We start from the raw sequence: 18,518 nt of genomic DNA, 5'->3' as shown, positions 1-18,518 counted from the left end.
GCTTAATATTTTTATGAAAACCGTGATACATTTCTTCAGAATTCTTTGATAAACAGAAAGCTGGAAAACAGCATTTATTTGAAATAAACATTTTTTGTATCATTCTAAATGTCTGTACTGTCACTTCATAAATTTTATGCATTCTTGATATTTATTAAAAAAAAAAAAAAATCTTAATGACCCCAAAGTTTTGAATGGTAGTGTATATATATATATATATATATATATATATATATATATATATATATATATATATATATACACAGTACAGTCCAAAAGTTTGGAACCACTAAGATTTTTAATGTTTTTAAAAGAAGTTTCGTCTGCTCACCAAGGCTACATTTATTTAATTAAAAATACAGTAAAAAAACAGTAATATTGTGAAATATTATTACAATTTAAAATAACTGTTTTCTATTTGAATATATTTCACAAAGTAATTTATTCCTGTGATGCAAAGCTGAATTTTCAGCATCATTACTCCAGTCTTCAGTGTCACATGATCCTTCAGAAATCATTCTAATATGCTGATCTGCTGCTCAAGAAACATTTAATGTGTACAATTGTACAAAATATTTGTGTACAATATTTTTTTTCAAGATTATTTGATGAATGGAAAGTTCAAAAGAACAGTGTTTATCTGAAATCTAATCTTTTGTAACATTATAAATGTCTTTACTTACACTTTTGATTGATTTAATGCATCCTTGCTGAATAAAAGTATTCATTTCTTTAATTTCTTTTCAAAAAAATAAAAATAAAAATTCTTACTGACCCCAAACTTTTGAACGGTAGTGTATAATGCTACAGAAGCTTTGTATTTCAGATAAATGCTGTTCTTTTGAACTTTCTATTCATCAAGGAATCCTGAAAAAAAAAGTACACAACTGTTTTCAACATTGAAAATAATCATAAATGTTTATTGAGCAGCAAATCAGCATATTAGAATGATTTCTGAAGGATCATGTGACACTGAAGACTGGAGTAACGATGCTGAAAATTCAGCTTTGCATCACAGGAATAAATTACTTTGTCAAATATATTTAAATAGTACACAGTTATTTTAAATTGTAATAATATTTCACAATATTTCTGTTTTTTACTGTATTTTTAATTAAATAAATGTAGCCTTGGTGAGCAGACGAAACTTCTTTTAAAAACATTAAAAATCTTAGTGGTTCCAAACTTTGGACTGTACTGTATATATATATATATATATATATATATATATATATATATATATATATATATATATATATATATATATATATATAATATCATATATTATGTTAATAAAATGTACACATATATTGCTTTCAGATATAGCTACATAAGTCTATGTCAAATACTAACCTGGGTTACATTCAGGCACATTCAAGCCAAGTTCTTGAGAATTTTTATTGCTAAATTGACTATATGCTCAGTACATACAAACACTGTGCTTACCACACTTGAGACAGCAAAATGTCAAACACTCGTATCCATATCCTGAGGGTCCAAACAAGTGAACCTCTCTTCAGTATTAGATTCTCGCTGGTTCCACTGTCCTAGTCACGCTGTGTCTCAGTGATCTGCAGTGTGGTTGTGTATGGTTACGTGCAAATGGAGCATGAGTTGAATCAGCGTGTCACCTGATCTTAGAAATGTGGTACAGTGTCTAGCACTGATGCCTGACAGGCAAGAACACACACAAGTTCACCTTACACAGTTTCATCTGCCATATACCGAGGCAGACAAGCCCGAAACTTACAACCGATCAGTAGCCAAAATTTGTTTTTATCCATTAATCATTAAAATCAGTAATGTGTGCAATGAAAATACCATTTTTAGGCCTGTTTACCTAATATCTACTATGCATGTTATTTATAGTATACTAAATTATTATACATTTAATCAATTTAATTTCAACAAAACATTTGTTGAACTAATGTTTTTGTTTGTGATGATCTCTATAATTTGATTTCGAAAATAACCTGTAGCTGAATGTAAGAAGTACAAATTTGTCGGTTAATGCAAAGACCGTTCAGTTGTGTTACACCCTAAACATTATTGGATTTTCACTTCCTGCATGATTTCACATGATCAAAATCATCTTTCCACTGGCTCCAGGACTGTTGATTATGTCTTCATGAGCCTGGGCCACTTTATCAAGTGTATATTGTGGACCAATGGCAGGTTTCAACCAGCCTGCCTCCATCCCTGCAAAAAGAGCTGCAGCACACTCTGATCTTTCTTCTTTCTGTGAAAAAACAGATAAAGATTTGTCAAAGGTGATGTCTGAGTAAATTCATTCAAGTACAAACACTAGAAAGCAAGAAAATGCACAGGAAGCCCAGTTTACCTTAGTTGCATAGTACAAAGACATGCCAATGATGCTTGTCTCTTTTATCATGGTGTCTCTGGGGTTGATCTCAATAGAGCCTCTAGAGCCAACAATCTGAAAGGAGAACAATACAATAGTTGGACAGTATGCATAAAAACACTTGCGAAAAAAACACAAGGTACTTACAATAACTCTGCCACCGAAGTCAAGCAACTGAAGATCATTACTGAGGTTGACGTTGGACAACATCTCAATGATCACATTCACTCCTTGTCCACTGGTAGCATCCTAAACACAGGAGACCAGCTATTACTTGCCACCTTCGTTTCTATGACCAGTTCTGTGGAGGTTATTATATAGAAAGCATATTCCAGACATGAAAAGAGAATTCATGATAAAGTTAGATTAGACCGTGCATTATGACTTAAAACTACAACTCAAATGTTTAGGGTCAGCAAGCTTTTTTTTTTAATATGCTTAATATATACTTTGGTAAGACTTTATTAAAGGTGTCCAAGAATGCTTTTTCACAGGATGTAATATATGAATGTGTCTGTGAAGTTTCAGCTCAAAATACCTCATAGATTTTTTTTAATTAATTTTTTTAACTGCCTATTTTTGGGCATCATTAACTATGCACTGATTTTTTCAGCGCGCCGCCCCTTTAATTTGCGTGCTCCCTGCCACACGAGCTCTCGATTATATTACAGCACATTTACAAAGTTCCCTCAAATGGATCTTTACAAGATGTTCGTCATGCATGCTGTATGCATGCTTCAAATTATGTGAGTAAAGTATTTATTTTGATGTTTATATTTGATTCTCTATGAGTTTGATAGTGCTCCGTGGCTAACGGCTAATGCTACACTGTTGGAGAGATTTATAAAGAATGAAGTTGTGTTTATGAATTATACAGACTGCAAGTGTTTAAAAATGAAAATAACGACAGTCTTGTCTCCGTGAATTCAGTAAGAAACGATGGTAACTTTAACCTCATTTAACAGTAAGTATTTAGAAAGACAATTTACAAATATCACTAAAAATATCATGATATCATGGATCATGTCAGTTATTATTGCTCCATCTGCCATTTTCGCTGTTGTTCTTGCTTACCTAGTCTGATGATTCACCTGTGCAGATCCAGACGTTACTGGCTGCCCTTGTCTAATGCCTTTCATAATGTTGGGAACATGGGCTGGCATATGCAAATATTGGGGCGTACACCCCGACTGTTACGTAACAGTCGGTGTTATGTTGAGATCTGCGTGTTTTCCGGAAGTCTTTTAAACAAATGAGATTTACATAAGAAAGAGAAAGCAATGGAGTTTGAAACTCAATGTATGTCTTTTCCATGTACTGAACTCTTGTTATTCAACTATGCCGAGGTAAATTCAAATTTTGAATCTAGGCCACCTTTAATATTTCGGTAGTCCACTGTAGACATTCTTCTAATTGTGTTTATGCTTCTCTTGGTTCTTTTGATCCAGATCAGAAAAGAAAATTATTTTAGTTCTGGTTCGCTTCGCGTTCACACTGTCATTTTTAACACCAAACCTAAAGATAAAAAAAGGCTTTTATGTCATATATTTTGCGACGGAACTTGATGAACATCCAAACCAATGGTGTGTGCTGGGCTAAATGTGCTCACTGTATGTGCGTACATATGATGGCAACATCGCGACTATGATGCTTGAGCATTCTGTACTTTTTAGGGTCGCATCTTGGTCCATGTTGCGTTCATGTTTCAGTCGAACCACACCAGTGTTCGTTCGAAGCAGACCAAAATCAATCTTTTCAGGGGTCTCGGTCCACTTGTTTTGTGCGCACCGGGGTTCGGATGGCAGCGTTCATGTTTATTCAAATGCACTGCACTAACAGAGCAATCACACCAGAGTTTATTTTAATCTAACCAAACCTGCCAAGTGTGAACACAAATTTGCAACTACATGTCAACAAACTCTCACTGGAGTATTAGTAAACTGTCCACTTAATATCTGCTAACACTTTATTTTGATGCTCCCCCAAAAGACATTCTACTAACTATAAGTAACTATGTCAACTAATTTTACTAACCTGAACTCTAGCCTAACTGTCTACTAACAGTCTGCTAACACTCTAATGAGAGTTAGTTGACATGTACATGTTAGCAGAATATCTAAAGTTGACCATCGAAATAAAGCGTTACCTATTCTTTTACTAAAAAATTTATCGAAAATGACAGTAAAGACATTTATAGTGTTTAAGAAAGAGTTCTATTTCAAATGTTCTTTTGGACGCTCTATTCATCAAAGAATCCTGGAAACATGTATCACTGTTTCCACAAAAATGCAAGCAGCACAACTGTTTTCAACATTGATAATAATAATAATAAATGTTTCTTGAGCAGCAAATCAGCATATTAGAATGATTTCTGAAGGATCATGTGACACTGAAGACTGGAGTAATGATGCAGAAAATTCAGCTTTGCATCACATGAATTACATTTTAAAATAAATTAAAAAAGAAAACAGTTATTTCAAATTGTATTAATATTTCACAATATTACTGTTTTTACTGTATCTTTGATCAAATAAATGCAGCCTTGGTGAGCATAAGAGACGGAAAAAAAAAAAACCTTACCAACCCCAAACAGTGTACTGTATATATCATCATGTAAAACTTTATTAAGAGAGAACTAAACCTTAATTTTGTCCAGGTAGTCTTGTTCACGATGGTTGAATGCAAGATGAGCTCCATTGCTCAGCACCAGCTTCATCCCCTCGGATGTCCCTGCTGTACCCAGAACTTTAAGGCCAAACGCTCGTGCGATCTGACACGCTGCAATGCCTACCTACAAATACAAACAAAATTCATTCAAGACATCGGTGAAAATGAGGTCCAGCTCATCCAAATCATTTTAGAAATGGTAAATTTTTCAACTCCATACCCCACCACTGGCTCCATGGATAAGAACAGTCTCTCCTGGTTTGGCATGAGCCCTGTTTAGAGCAAAAGTACATTTGTAAATGCCTTTATGTTTATATAGCTCCAGAAAACACCTCAAGCTGTCTTTTATATTAATTTATAACAACATCTTACTTGTGAACTAATGCCTTGTATGCAGTGAAGTATGGGATTCCGATAGCTGCTCCCTGTTTGTAGTCTAAAGAATCAGGCAGTTTATGAACCGTGTCCTCCGAGGCCACAGTGTATTCAGCGTATCCGCCCGTCACAGTGCCTGTGGTAAAGACTCTGTCACCTGCCTGTGAAAACAGAAAAGATTGCTAACCAAGCAAAGTAAACAAGTAAATGTATTCAGTATGCAAGATGGGTAACAAATTGACCTGTAGGAGATGAACACCCTCCCCAACAGCTTCAACCACGCCAGAGACATCTGATCCTGGAGTATAGGGAAAGCTGGGTTTCCGAACATAAGATCCAGAACGGATGTACGTCTCCACTGGGTTTACACCACACACATGGACTCGAATCAGAACCTACAATTGCAAAAAGCGTTTACACAGCTCTTTAGAAAAAAACAAGAATTCCTACTGATTAATTAAGCAAATAAATGTATATAAATATTACTTGTGGAAAAAAGTGAAACTTTCTGGATCATTCTCTAAACGATGACCAACATATACCTTGACTTTTCAGTCATGAAACACACTTCAAATATTCAAGCAACGTCATATAAAAAGACATCATTCTATAACCTAATATAATGCAAATTGATTTGACTCATTTTAAGTTAGATCAACCCCAAAATGAGTCCATGTAGCCAAAACTTTGATGCTTCAAAAAGTTACTAAAACGTAAATGTAAATGTAATCCATATCAATCAAGCAGTTCAATCAAAGTCTTCTGGAGACACAGAGTCGCTTAATATGAACAGATTTAATCCATATAACCATTGAATAGTCTTATGGGTTTGGAATGACATGACATGATGACAGAATTTCATTTTTAATTATTTACATTTGCCAGAAACTAGTATACCACATCTATAAAATTATACTGTAATGGTACTACAGTTGTTTAATTTTTCATTCTTTCCTGGGTTAAGCATTAGTGCAAGGTCTAAAAAGTGTGCAAGAAGCAAAATAAGTAATTTATAACATAAATCATTTAAAAGTAATGTTTTTTCATTCATGGCAATGTAATCTGTGCCGTCAGTATTGACAACTAGTATTCAGACCATGCAAAATGTTAGATAAAAATGATTAAATAGCATAATGTATTGATTTTAGCCCGCCCAGGTGTGTTTTCAGATGCTGTGGACAGAATAATTTATAAAATAGAATAATGCATTAAACAACAAACCAAGTTGTCCGATGTAATTAGTAATAATGTCAAAATATTACCATCAGCTTTCACAGGAAAAAAATAACTGAATTCAAAAGTTAAACATTCTGTAAATCAGAAAGTCGAGATATTTTTGAGATGACCGACCTGTTTTTGACCAGGACTTGGCACAGGCAGGTCTGTGCAGAGTTTTAAAACTGAAGGGGCTCCAAACTCTGACACCCGAATAGCTCTCATTAATTTAGATGTGGCCATGGTGGCTTCTTCAAAACAAATCTGGATTGACAAGGCAGACTTAACTTTGGCTGGATACTGCACTGTTGAAAAAGAGCAAATTAGTACGTTACATCTGGATAGATATCTTCATGTATTCCATATAGCACACGTATCTCTGTACAGCGTCGCGAAACTAAAGAAAACGGCACGCCATAAATTAAGACACTTCACCCTGTTCACCCAACACAGGTTGCAAATTGCAGCTCACTCCGCTTCCGTATGAAATGAATATAGGCACATCCCGGCCACCGTAACCGTCCGACCATGCACTCATACTCAAAACACAAACATGAAACATGCGGTATAGCTTATCTAGCGAACAAACTAGATTAATAATTAAAACTCTGATTATATTATTTAATTATAATATTCCAACGGGCGGCAGAAAATAAAACGAATACATCAATAGTCTTGAAACATGGAGGGCGATACATTTCAGCAATGGAAGAATCAGTGTCTTAATAAGTGTGATTTCAGTAAGAAGGGCAGTGTGGATGAGGACATTTCTCATATTGTCTCCTTTATTAACAGTCATGATCGCTACTTCACGACAAGCTCTTGCTCCGGAAGAATCATCCTTTTGGACGGGGTGAGCATGAGCTGTTGTCTACACTGCAAAAATGATTTTCTTTCAGTACAAATATGTAAACATTATTAAATCAAGATACATTTACTTGAGAAGCAAAATGACTTTAAATTAAACAAGTTTATGTTTAAAACATGATATATAAAATATCTGCCAATGGGGTAACGTAAGAAAAATAAACTTAATTCAAAGTAAAAATAAGATTATTTATTCTTCCCTGTTGGCAGATATTTTTTTCTTGTTTTAAGCAAAAACACACTTAATTTTGATTAAATTTGAACATTTATTGAGTCAAATTTAACGAGTGTACTAAATAATAAGTAAGAAAAACATTTTTATGCAGTGTTATTTGTCTGATGTATTATTTGTCACCCATATGGTTTAAGTTTTGGAAACACCTAATCAGTTCGCATAGTTTAGAGTAAAACTAAAGTCATAAAGGCTATGAAGGGGTTAGTGCACCCAAAAATGAAAATAATGTCATACTCACCCCCTCTTACACCCGTAAGACCTTTGTTAATATTTTAGTTGAAATCCGATGACTCCGTGAGGCCTCCATAGCCAGCAGTGACATTTCCTCTCTCAAGATCCATTAATGTACTAAAAACATATTTAAATCAGTTCATGTGAGTACAGTGGTTCAATATTAATATTATGAAGCGAAGAAAATATTTAACGATTAACGACTTATATAGTGATGGCCGATTTCAAAACACTGCTTCATGAAGCTTCAGAGCATTATGAATCTTTTGTGTCGAATCATGATTCGGATCGCGTGTCAAACTGCCAACGGCTGAAACGGCTCACGTGACTTTGGCGCTCCGAACCGCTGATTCGACACACTGATTCATAACGCTCCGAAGCTTCCTGAAGCAGTGTTTTGAAAATATATATGTCCTTATTTAGTTTTTTTTGGCGCACCAAAAATATTCTCTTCGCTTCATAATATTAATATTGTACTCGCTGTACTCACATGAACTGATTTAAATATGTTTTAGTACATTAATGGATCTTGAGAGAGGAAATGGCATTGCTGGCCTCACTGAGCTATCGGATTTTAACAAAAATATCTTAATTTGCGTTCTGAAAATTAACGAAGGTCTTACGGGTGTGGAACGGCATGAGGGTGAATAATAAATTACATTATTTTCATTTTTGGGTGAACTAACACTTGAAGTAGCACAAACATGGCATGCTTTGTAATGGCTACTTTTATATTTGTCTACAAAACTTTCAAGTATATAAGCCTTTAAATCAACAGACTTTTAAGGTCCTAACTAGTATTGTATATGTGTAATGGTCACTGTGTGTTATGCTTTCATCTAAGGTGTCGGATTGCCCTGATGTGCAAAAGCAAAACTGTTCCTGGTTATTTGTCACCCATCAGAAGTGCCAAAGAGAAGATGTGGTGCGAAATACAGCATTAAAGACATTAATACAGTAATAAATAACCTTGATATTAAAGCTTTGTGTGTTTCTGATACAGGTCACAGGTCTGGAAAAGTCTGTTGGAGATGCCACTTTCAAGTTTGAGCCTTTTGTCCTTCACATTCAGTGTAAACAGCTTGAGGACGCACAACTACTGGTGAATGTCACATTGAATTAGATTGAGACATAACATGTTTAGAGGAGAACAAAATAATACCTTTTTTTTTTTTTCATTGTTTGTTCCTCAGCACACTGTTGCAATAAACTCGGGCCTCAGGAATTCTGGTATAACTGTGGGAAAGAAAGGCAAGATCATCATGGTAAGATCCAAATTGTGCTTTGTGTTCAACATTAAAGATACTTCTGAAGTCTGAAAGGTATTTGTTGTATAGGCGGTACGCAGCACACATTGTCTTGAGGTTCCTCTCAGCCACAGGGGTAACGTCCTCATCACTGATCAGTACCTTGATTTCCTCGTCGGAGTTGCGAACCAGAAGATGGAAGAAAATCTTAAAAGAATAGAGAGGTATATTGCAAGCAGAGTCTCCTGTGTTTGCATGCATTGGGGTTCGGAAGTATTTTCTTATTTAAAAGGTGTTTTAAATTGTTGAATTATTAAATTAATGTCTTCAAGGGATAATTCACCCAAAAAATGATTTACTCTTTTATTAGTCTTTCTTTAAATGTCTATATAGTTTCTTATTAATTTTTGTTTCAGTTTTTGTTTGGGTTATTTTAGTACATCAGGTAGAACTAAATGAACAAACTGAATGAAAATGAGATAAAATAAACATTTTTTATATTTCATTTCAGTTAAAGGGATAGTTCACCCAAAAATGAAAATTTGATGTTTATCTGCTTACCCCCAGCGCATCCAAGATGTAGGTGACTTTGTTTCTTCAGTAGAACACAAATGATGATTTTTAACTCCAACCGTTGCAGTCTGTCAGTCATATAATGCGAGTGAATGGGAACTCAAACAATAAGAGTTGAAAAAACTTGCACAGACAAATCCAAATTAAACCCTGCGGCTCATGACGGCACATTGATGTCCTAAGACACGAAACGATCGGTTTGTGTGAGAAACCGAACAGTATTTATATCATTTTTTACCTCTAAAACACCACTATGTCCAACTGCGTTCAGCACTCGGTTAGTGAGGTCTGATCGCGCTCTGACGACGGAAGTGATGTCTGACACTCATTGAAGTATAAGCGCGAGACATAACTGCCGTTGTCAGAGCGCGATCAGACCTCACTAACCGAGTGCTGAACAAATTTTCATTTTTGGGTGAACTATCCCTTTAACTTTTTTTATTTAAAGTATCGAAAATGTTTTATGGTTTTAATTAACTACAATTACCCTGGTCTGTAAAAATAAGTTACATTTAATTAAATTAGTGACCAGAATTTTTACGTTACGTTTTATTCATTTATTTCCACATTTTGTTTATTTTCCACATTTAAATGAAACAACCTGAGTCTGAATCACACTAAATATTTAAGTATTTTAATATAATAGCAATGTTATATTTATATGTATTAATATTTATTTGAAATAGATTCTACGAGTGCTTACAAGGTGCCCTACAACCTCAAGAACAGAGATGTAGTTTAAAGGAGAAGCCCGACAACAAACCCGTCTACAGACGGAGGAGGAAAAGGACACAGGACGATTCGGTGACAGACTGTTGCCAGAGCGTCAAAGAACATACTGAAAACAGCGAAGAGGAAATTGACTGTGATCTCCTGTTTTTATCTTAGGAAATCTTTCTTTTCATCATCCTGAACAGTGCACATTTATTCAATAAACACCCCTTTAGTGTGAAGTACAAGCCCATTGGACATTCCTCACATTAAAGTTTTATGTGAACATTAGACGTAAACAATAGGTTTTTTTTTAATGACAAATATAAGTTAAACAGTCTCATACCCACTTCCTCTAGGAACCTTTTTGATAAGGGGCATCTGCTTCCTGAATAACTCCATTTCATTTGCCTCATTATTTTCCAGGAGCTTGGTGAATCTGTTTTAGTTTAACATGCCCTTACTTCAAAGCTTTTGTGTGCGTAAACCTTAATTTTTTTGCTCGTGCAGAAGGAAGATGTTGTCCAGCGTTGTCCCTCATAGCAATGTATAAATCGACCGTGTTATTCATCTCCAACAAGCAATCTGTCAGACGTCGTCGTAAAAACGCTGTGTGGTTTGGAGCACATTTCCTCTGGATTAGAAGGCATTACTGTCGGGGCCTAGTTCCGCAACGCCTCATTTGGGAGACTTGGCTCATTAACAGTCCGCTCTCTGCCATGTGCATCTGCTTCATTCTGCCTTTGATTTTTCATTTTCATTAAAGACTTTCATGATTTTAATGAAGACAGGAACTATATTGCAGTTTTTGAAATAATTCACTTGTGTTCAGTAAAGCATCTTCTAACTCTATTAAAAATATTTTTTATCAAAAACATTGTTTTTCATACATTTTTTCTGACCAAATAAAGGTTATTTAGCTGCATTTCCACATGTGAAAACATCATCTCATGACACATACTGTACCTGTACATGTCTGTGAGTTTAAATACATTTTAAAAGATGTTTTTTTTGAAGAAACGAATAATGAATGGGTTCTGTGGTCAAAGCTGTCAGACAGACAGTGATCAGCATGAATGCGTACAGCAGTACACCAGTAGATGGGGTAAATGCACTTTTGAAGATATCAGCAACTACTGCTCTTCAATGCTATGCTATGCTCAGTGGTTCAGTTATCTCCACTAAATATAATGCCGGGTCCATCTATTGACCCTAAAGAGAATAATCAACTTCGTTTAATACTTTCAAATTAAAATTAAAGCAGATTGTTTCTATGACTTCTATTAGTTATTACTTAATTTAGGTCATAAATCATTACATCAAAACTTCCAAAAGGGTGAGGGTCAATATAATGTTATACAGTCAAACCAAAAATTATTCAAACACTAGATATATATATATATATATATATTTTTTTTTTTACTTGTGGCTGCAGGACACTATGGTTCGTTTATGTAAGTGAGGATAGCAAAATAAAGTAAACTGTGACATATTATAACCAAAAATCCTTCAAACAGTGGACTACCAGTAAAATTGATAAAAATTTGGAACCAAATATTATTCAGACACTTTGACCTGACCATGTTTTGCTTAAGTGTTATCTGACATAATTAAGATTATTTTTCTGACACAGTTTAACTCATATTTTATTACCATTTTTTTTAAACTATAGTGAATACACTGTATTAATGAATGAAATGTTCAAGGTGTCTGAATAAATTTTGGTTTGACTGTATATATAAATTTAGGACAACTTTGATGAACTTTTGATCCACTTCAAATGTTGACTACTATATATATATATATATATATATATATATATATATATATATATATATATATATATATATATATATATATATATATATATATATACACTCCCATTCAAATGTTAGTAGTAGGATTTGTTTTTTGTAGCCATTGTTTGAGAGAAATTAATACTTTTATTCCGCAAGGATGCATTGAATTGTTCAAAAGTGACAAAGACTTTTACATTGCCCCATAAAAATATATATATTTGTAAAAAATCTGTTCTTTTTGGAACTTTCTAATAAAAATGTTTCTTGAGCAGCAAATCATCATATTAGAATGATTTCTGAAGGATCATGTGACACTGAAGACTGGCGTAATGATGCTGAAAATTCAGTTTTGGAATAAAATTCATTTTAACATATATTCAAATAGAAAACAATTATAAATTGTTATAATATTTCACAATATTTCTGTATTTTTGATCAAATAAATGCACTTTTGTGAGCATAAGAGACTTCTTTCGAACACATTAAAAAACCCAAACTTTTGAACGGTAATTTAAATACAATAATACATTATGAAATTATTGAATCACGAGTCACTAAATTGAAACAATATTCATTCATTTTAAGTCTGAAGCCACTAAGGATCCAGTATACCTTTGATGAGTTTCAGACACGTCTGCTCATTGTTTTACACTCCCATTGTTTCCCCCCAAAAAGAGTGACAGGTTAACCACAAATGCACCTTTCACCAACCAAATGACTTGTAATGATAATCTTAAAATAACATCAATTAGCCAGCTGAAAGACTAGGGAATGATTAGAAATCTCTCATAATTATTACTAGACATTAACAGTGAGGGGGGAGGAGGGGCGCTTGATTGGCAGGTTGAGCTGAAGGGGCATTAGAGTGAGTGAGAGGGAGTGCTGGGAGGGCACAAGGACTGCTGCAATCAGAGGTGAATTGGAAGCTTTTGTGCATGTGTGATTGTCAAGTGGGCCATTTCTGTCTCTGATTAGGACCCTCTCTCTGATTTGGCGGCTGTGTGTCCTCAGGACTCCCTGCGCAATCACACTGCCTCTTACTGTCACTCCAGGCCTGCTGATTTCTCCGAGACATAGAGAGAGGAAAAAAGAGAGATACGTGCTAACTCAACCCCTGTGTCCTTCACAACTAAACACTGACTCAGTTTTTACTGTAGGAAAATTCACTTTATATTTTAATGAGTATTTAAATGAAGCTAACAATTATACAGAATACAGGGTGAGGGCTAAAGAGAAGAACAACATCCAGGGCCTGTTTAATCCTGGTCACTTCATGCGTTTTTGTTTCTGATTTGTTGCTATTGTTGATTTGTTCCATTTACACTTGGCCACATATGTGTATCTCTGCAAAACTAATATAAATTAGATTTTGAATTCCTGCCCTATATGCAAATTTAACAGAGTTAACATCAACGAAAGCAAGAGATATGAGCTGAATTTTATTTATCATAAGCTAATTTCAAGATTAAAGGCTGCAATAGGAGAGATATTTACAGTATTTGAAAAAATTAAAAGAGCAGTTTCATGTCTATCCTTGTACTGCTCAACTGGTTGAGGTTGATATGGGATTTAGAAAGTAATAAGTAATGCATTACTTTTTAGCAATTAGTAATCTAATCACACTGTTGAAGATGTAATTAGTAGCAAGTAATTAATCAGTTTCTTAAATTGAATGAATCAAATATCCTGCTTAAAAAATATAGTTTCAGATTAAAGGTTTATGGTGTGTATATGCAATAACCAAATGATCAACTGTAGAAAAGTAGTAGAAATAATACTCTTATAAATCATCTAAATCAAATAAAATGATCTCATTTTGATATGGGAGCATTTTGATCACATTCACCAGAAAAATATATTTTGTTTATCCCATTACAAAAGAAAACAAATCCAATTACATTTTTGAAGAATTCGTTATTAAAATATAATCATCTGAATGAAACAGTAAACATTCTCACAATTAAAGTGATATTAATATACATTTTAACATAAATCAAGCTCTGTAAAAACTCTATGCATTACACTTGAGCATTTAAAAAATAATTTATGTAGAAAGCTATTGTATTAATTCATTGTCACATCTTACACAGAAATGCAATGATTTTTATATATATTGTTTAACAGAATTTTATATACTCTGATGTTGTTGTGTTAAAGTTATTTAATATAAATATCTAAATCCAAGTTTTTGGTTAGATATACCTACATGTCTCAGTATATCAGTCCTTAATTTGCTACAATGATCTGAAATTTACCTTAGTAAATATAGATCAGTGCAGCTGAATAATCATATACTTAACTGTAATTTAATTTACTTACTAATACAATTATGCAGAGAGAGACATTTATGAGTGATTTGCCCCTATAAGTGAGTTTTTGCATTATATTCTTTTATATATATATATATATATATATATATATATATATATATATATATATATATATAAAATGTTTTTTACTTATTCTAAAATATTGTTAAAATATACAGTACATTGCATGTATTATATCAGCTGCATATGCTACCATGTGGTATTATTTGAGCAGATTGGATCTGGATTTTATAGGAGCCCCATTCTACCTCCAGGTCTTATCTCTTATTTTTCTTAGCTAGGCGGTGTGGAGAGTAGTCTGATCTTTAGGTAATTTGATGAGGCCTCCATGTTTTGTTTTATCAGCTCTTAACTGCCGTCCCTTATTCTCTGATCCCTATCATTATGTAGACGTGTGGGCTAACAGAGGGGCCAGACTCCCAGAAGAAGAACTGAAATTACCAATGTGTTTGTCTTGATGAATTGATCATGACATTCTGCAGAACAAATTTCCTTTTGATTTTTTTTTTTTTGCCATTTGTACAGAAAAGCAGAGAGACAAAATTGCTGAGGAGAAGGAGGATGAAAAGGACTGGGAAGTGTTGAGAGCCAGATTCAAACTCGCATTTCTCATATAAGCACTATCCCAGCTAACAGGGAACGTTCTCAGAACTTTGGTGAGGTTCTGGCAAGGTTCTCTCAAAAGGTGTGTTCGACTCGAAGCAGTGCTGCACAGACCAATCGGTGTATGACATCAAAGTACCTCAAGAGCAATTCAGAAGCATACGGTGCCGTCTACAGCTTAACGTGTTAACCACAGGTCCAACAATGAAGATCATGTTTGATTAGATATTTAACATGTGCTTCTATATCTTTGGATCTGTGGACATGAATGACATCAGCAACTGATGCTGAGAATCTTTTGAATGTCTTGAGATTTTATCTCAAATATTCTCGTGCAGACCGATTCATAATTTCCTGTAGGAAGTACATCTCTCATTCTGGCTTAACAGCTGTGACATTCATATATTGATTACATACGTAGACATGGTGGCCCTTTCCATCTCCCAACTTACAGCGCTGCCAGTGGTAGAGCACCAGTAAAGTATGTCTGAAAGAGGGGGGGGGGGGGGGGCATGAGAACTAGAATGATGAATTCGAACGCACAGATTTGGAAGATTAATTTGATTCTCTTTCATCTCAGGCGCTCGATTATGTTCCGAGAGCCCGACTCGCTCCAAAAATTTCTAAGCATGCAACTGTAGTCTGTACCCCAACGGAAAGAAATATAAACAGTTGCACACAGGGTACTGTATCATTATCACAACAAAGACTGGAGGAGGGTGCTTCTGAAATCTGAGGATAGAAACATCTGGAGCGCGTTAATCAACCGGTGAATGACGGATGAGTTTTATTCTGCCTGGCGACAGATACGAGGCGGGCCTCCTAGTCGATTGTGACGCATGATTATGACATCATCTGACTAAAGTGGGTCATAATAGGGCCTCCGTACACATGTCAGCGAAGTATACATGTCTAGAGGTTTGTGCCATGTTACGCTGAGCTCACTGATGTGGTGAAACAGGTTCCTGTTTTAATTCCCATGGAATCATTCAAGCTTGTTGTAAACATCTTTGGGATATAAAAACCATTTTTGTAAAGGATCAATAAATTATCCTATGAAATGTTTCAGTTTGAACTCCCCTGGAATTATTACACAGCAAAATCTCCAGAGTTAAATCAACTCTGCTCAGAGTACATATGGCCCCTCTCTAAATAGTGTTAAAATAACACTAAAGCAGAGTTAAAGTTAATGAGATAATTAAGCAATTAATTAAGTGATGATTGTGAATTAGTGATGAACACCTGCTGTTAACAAGCAGAATCACTGAAGAAAAGAGAAACACAAGAACTACAACTGACTTCAGTCACAGCCTTATTAATTGCTTAATTATCTCATTAACTTTAACTCTGCTTCAGTGTTACTTTAACACTATTTAGAGAGGGACCATATGTACTCTGAGCAGAGTTGATTTAACTCTGGAGATTTTGCTGTGTACTTATTGTAAACATTGTTGTATTTTACATACACTATGAATTCAAAACCACAATCAAAAAATTGTGTTTTGATGTCATCTATTGCTAGTGTACTCCAAGTTTGCAGTTTTAGAGGTCATCTACTGTATTTGCAGTTTTTCTTCCTGAGTCATCACCAAAAGTGATGACTCATCCTGCACTACACACATTTTTGTCCAATCAGATGCTCTGTAGAATAAGAATGCCCCTCCCTCTAGTACAGTAACACCTGTAACCGTCTAGCAAGTAGCAAGTAATTGTTCATTACAGTGACATAACAAAAGCCTAATATAAGCCAGCTCGAAAAATTCCGGTGAGATGTCATTTGCTGGTGTGTTGAGCATCAGTAGTGTAATACTTAGTTTATAATCAGAATATAGTCACTTAAATAGTCAGGCATAGCATTAACTTAGTTATTCAAACGCAAGACAGCATAAAAAAATAAAGACGAATCTCAGTGTTCCTCCTCTGCTAAATTCAATTAATTCCATCATTTTTTACACTTTTGTGTGAAAAAAGCATCAAAAATTTAAATATTTATTGTGCACTTTAGTTAGATTAATTGAATAAAATGTGTGTTTTCACAAGTGTGCTGAAATCATTGATTTTGCATTGCAATGACTGACAGCTGCTGTGATTAAAGGGAAAGCGCTGTGCTCGCTTTCTGTGTAATTCAAGCACAAGAAAAGTTATTGTTTTTCATAAGATTTTATGAGTAGTTCATACTTCACATTGACAAAATGTATTTTTTAACCTAGTTATTTTAAAATGTTTAATAATTAGTCAAAAACGAAACTAGGTGAAAAACGATTAGAGGAAATGGCTGATATATGTGCAAATAAATGCTACTTTGCGCCACCTGCTGGTTATAGTGGTAATTATTGTCTTTTTTATTTTTAAATAAGTGTTTTCTATCAAATGTTGAATTTCCTTCTTTTTAATATGTTCGGTTTTACAATGGGGACAATCTGAGAAATATGAACAAGTAATGTTTGTAGTCATCACATTAAAAATAACATGAACAGCTAACAGTTCAACGGAAATGCCCGTGCTGGATTAACGACAACCAGGAAAACTTCCTGTCGAAACTTCCTGTTTCAATAGGAAATATGTAGCATTAATTCTGACAGGTAATGCTAGTCAAGCTTGCATCAGCTGACACTCAGCTAATTCACGTTGACCTACAGGAATACGACGCCTATCATCGCATTCGTATATGGTCCATTCAGTATTATCAGCAGCTTTATAGCATTGCTAATCACCCTCCTCCATCCCCAGCTCCTCCTTTGTCCAGTCAAGACTTGCTCTTCTGATTTTTCTCTTGATCAAACTCATTTTTTCAATTATGTTGTTACATTTATTGTCATTACAGTTTTTTTTTATTTGCTTTGGTACTATTTTCACAACTCTTAGTACAAAAATCCAAACTGATCACACTTGTAACACAGCTAGTCATTCTTTTAAAACGTGAACTCATGCTTTCGTTCTAGTTGTACAAATCTTCATTCTACATAATCACTGTTCCAAAACTCAAGAAAGTTGAGTTGCTTTCTGGACTTTTCATAGACATCATGAATTTTATACTGTGTAAACGGTATATTCTATCCCCTTCCCCTAAACCTACCCATCACAGAAAACTTTCTGCATTTTTACATTTTATAAAAGTATAATTCTGTATGATTTATAAGCTGTTTTCCTCATGGGGACAAAAAAAATGTCCAAACAAGGTCTAAAATTACTGGTATTACCATCCTTGTTAGGACATTTGGTTCACAACACAGTGTTTAACAGGACCACACGAACACACACTTTGAAAATTGTAGTTATTATCTAAGATAAATTGCTTATAAT

General features: G+C 34.4%; 2 protein-coding genes across 2 annotated transcripts; one reads left to right on the top strand and one right to left on the bottom strand.

Moving 5' to 3' along the window:
• Nucleotides 1-1,384: 1,384 nt before the first annotated feature.
• Nucleotides 1,385-7,181, bottom strand: cryz (crystallin, zeta (quinone reductase)). The gene is made up of 9 exons (XM_048163632.1): nucleotides 7,055-7,181; nucleotides 6,755-6,924; nucleotides 5,647-5,799; nucleotides 5,402-5,565; nucleotides 5,250-5,301; nucleotides 5,004-5,153; nucleotides 2,510-2,611; nucleotides 2,342-2,437; nucleotides 1,385-2,239 (listed from the first exon to the last, which is right to left on the bottom strand). The coding sequence occupies exons 1-9, from the start codon at nucleotides 7,179-7,181 to the stop codon at nucleotides 2,075-2,077; spliced, it is 1,179 nt and encodes a 392-aa protein (XP_048019589.1). The 3' UTR covers nucleotides 1,385-2,074.
• On the top strand, nucleotides 7,140-11,358 carry tyw3 (tRNA-yW synthesizing protein 3 homolog (S. cerevisiae)). The gene is made up of 6 exons (XM_048163634.1): nucleotides 7,140-7,472; nucleotides 8,797-8,877; nucleotides 8,956-9,054; nucleotides 9,146-9,217; nucleotides 9,290-9,423; nucleotides 10,459-11,358. Exons 1-6 carry the CDS (start codon nucleotides 7,302-7,304, stop codon nucleotides 10,658-10,660), a joined length of 759 nt encoding a protein of 252 aa, XP_048019591.1. The 5' UTR covers nucleotides 7,140-7,301; the 3' UTR covers nucleotides 10,661-11,358.
• Nucleotides 11,359-18,518: the final 7,160 nt, after the last annotated feature.

Source organism: Megalobrama amblycephala, linkage group LG17, assembly GCF_018812025.1.
Source record: "Megalobrama amblycephala isolate DHTTF-2021 linkage group LG17, ASM1881202v1, whole genome shotgun sequence".
NCBI lineage: Eukaryota > Metazoa > Chordata > Actinopteri > Cypriniformes > Xenocyprididae > Megalobrama > Megalobrama amblycephala.
Note: the sequence above shows the minus strand (reverse complement) of the source record. Positions and strands in the feature narration are given on the sequence as shown.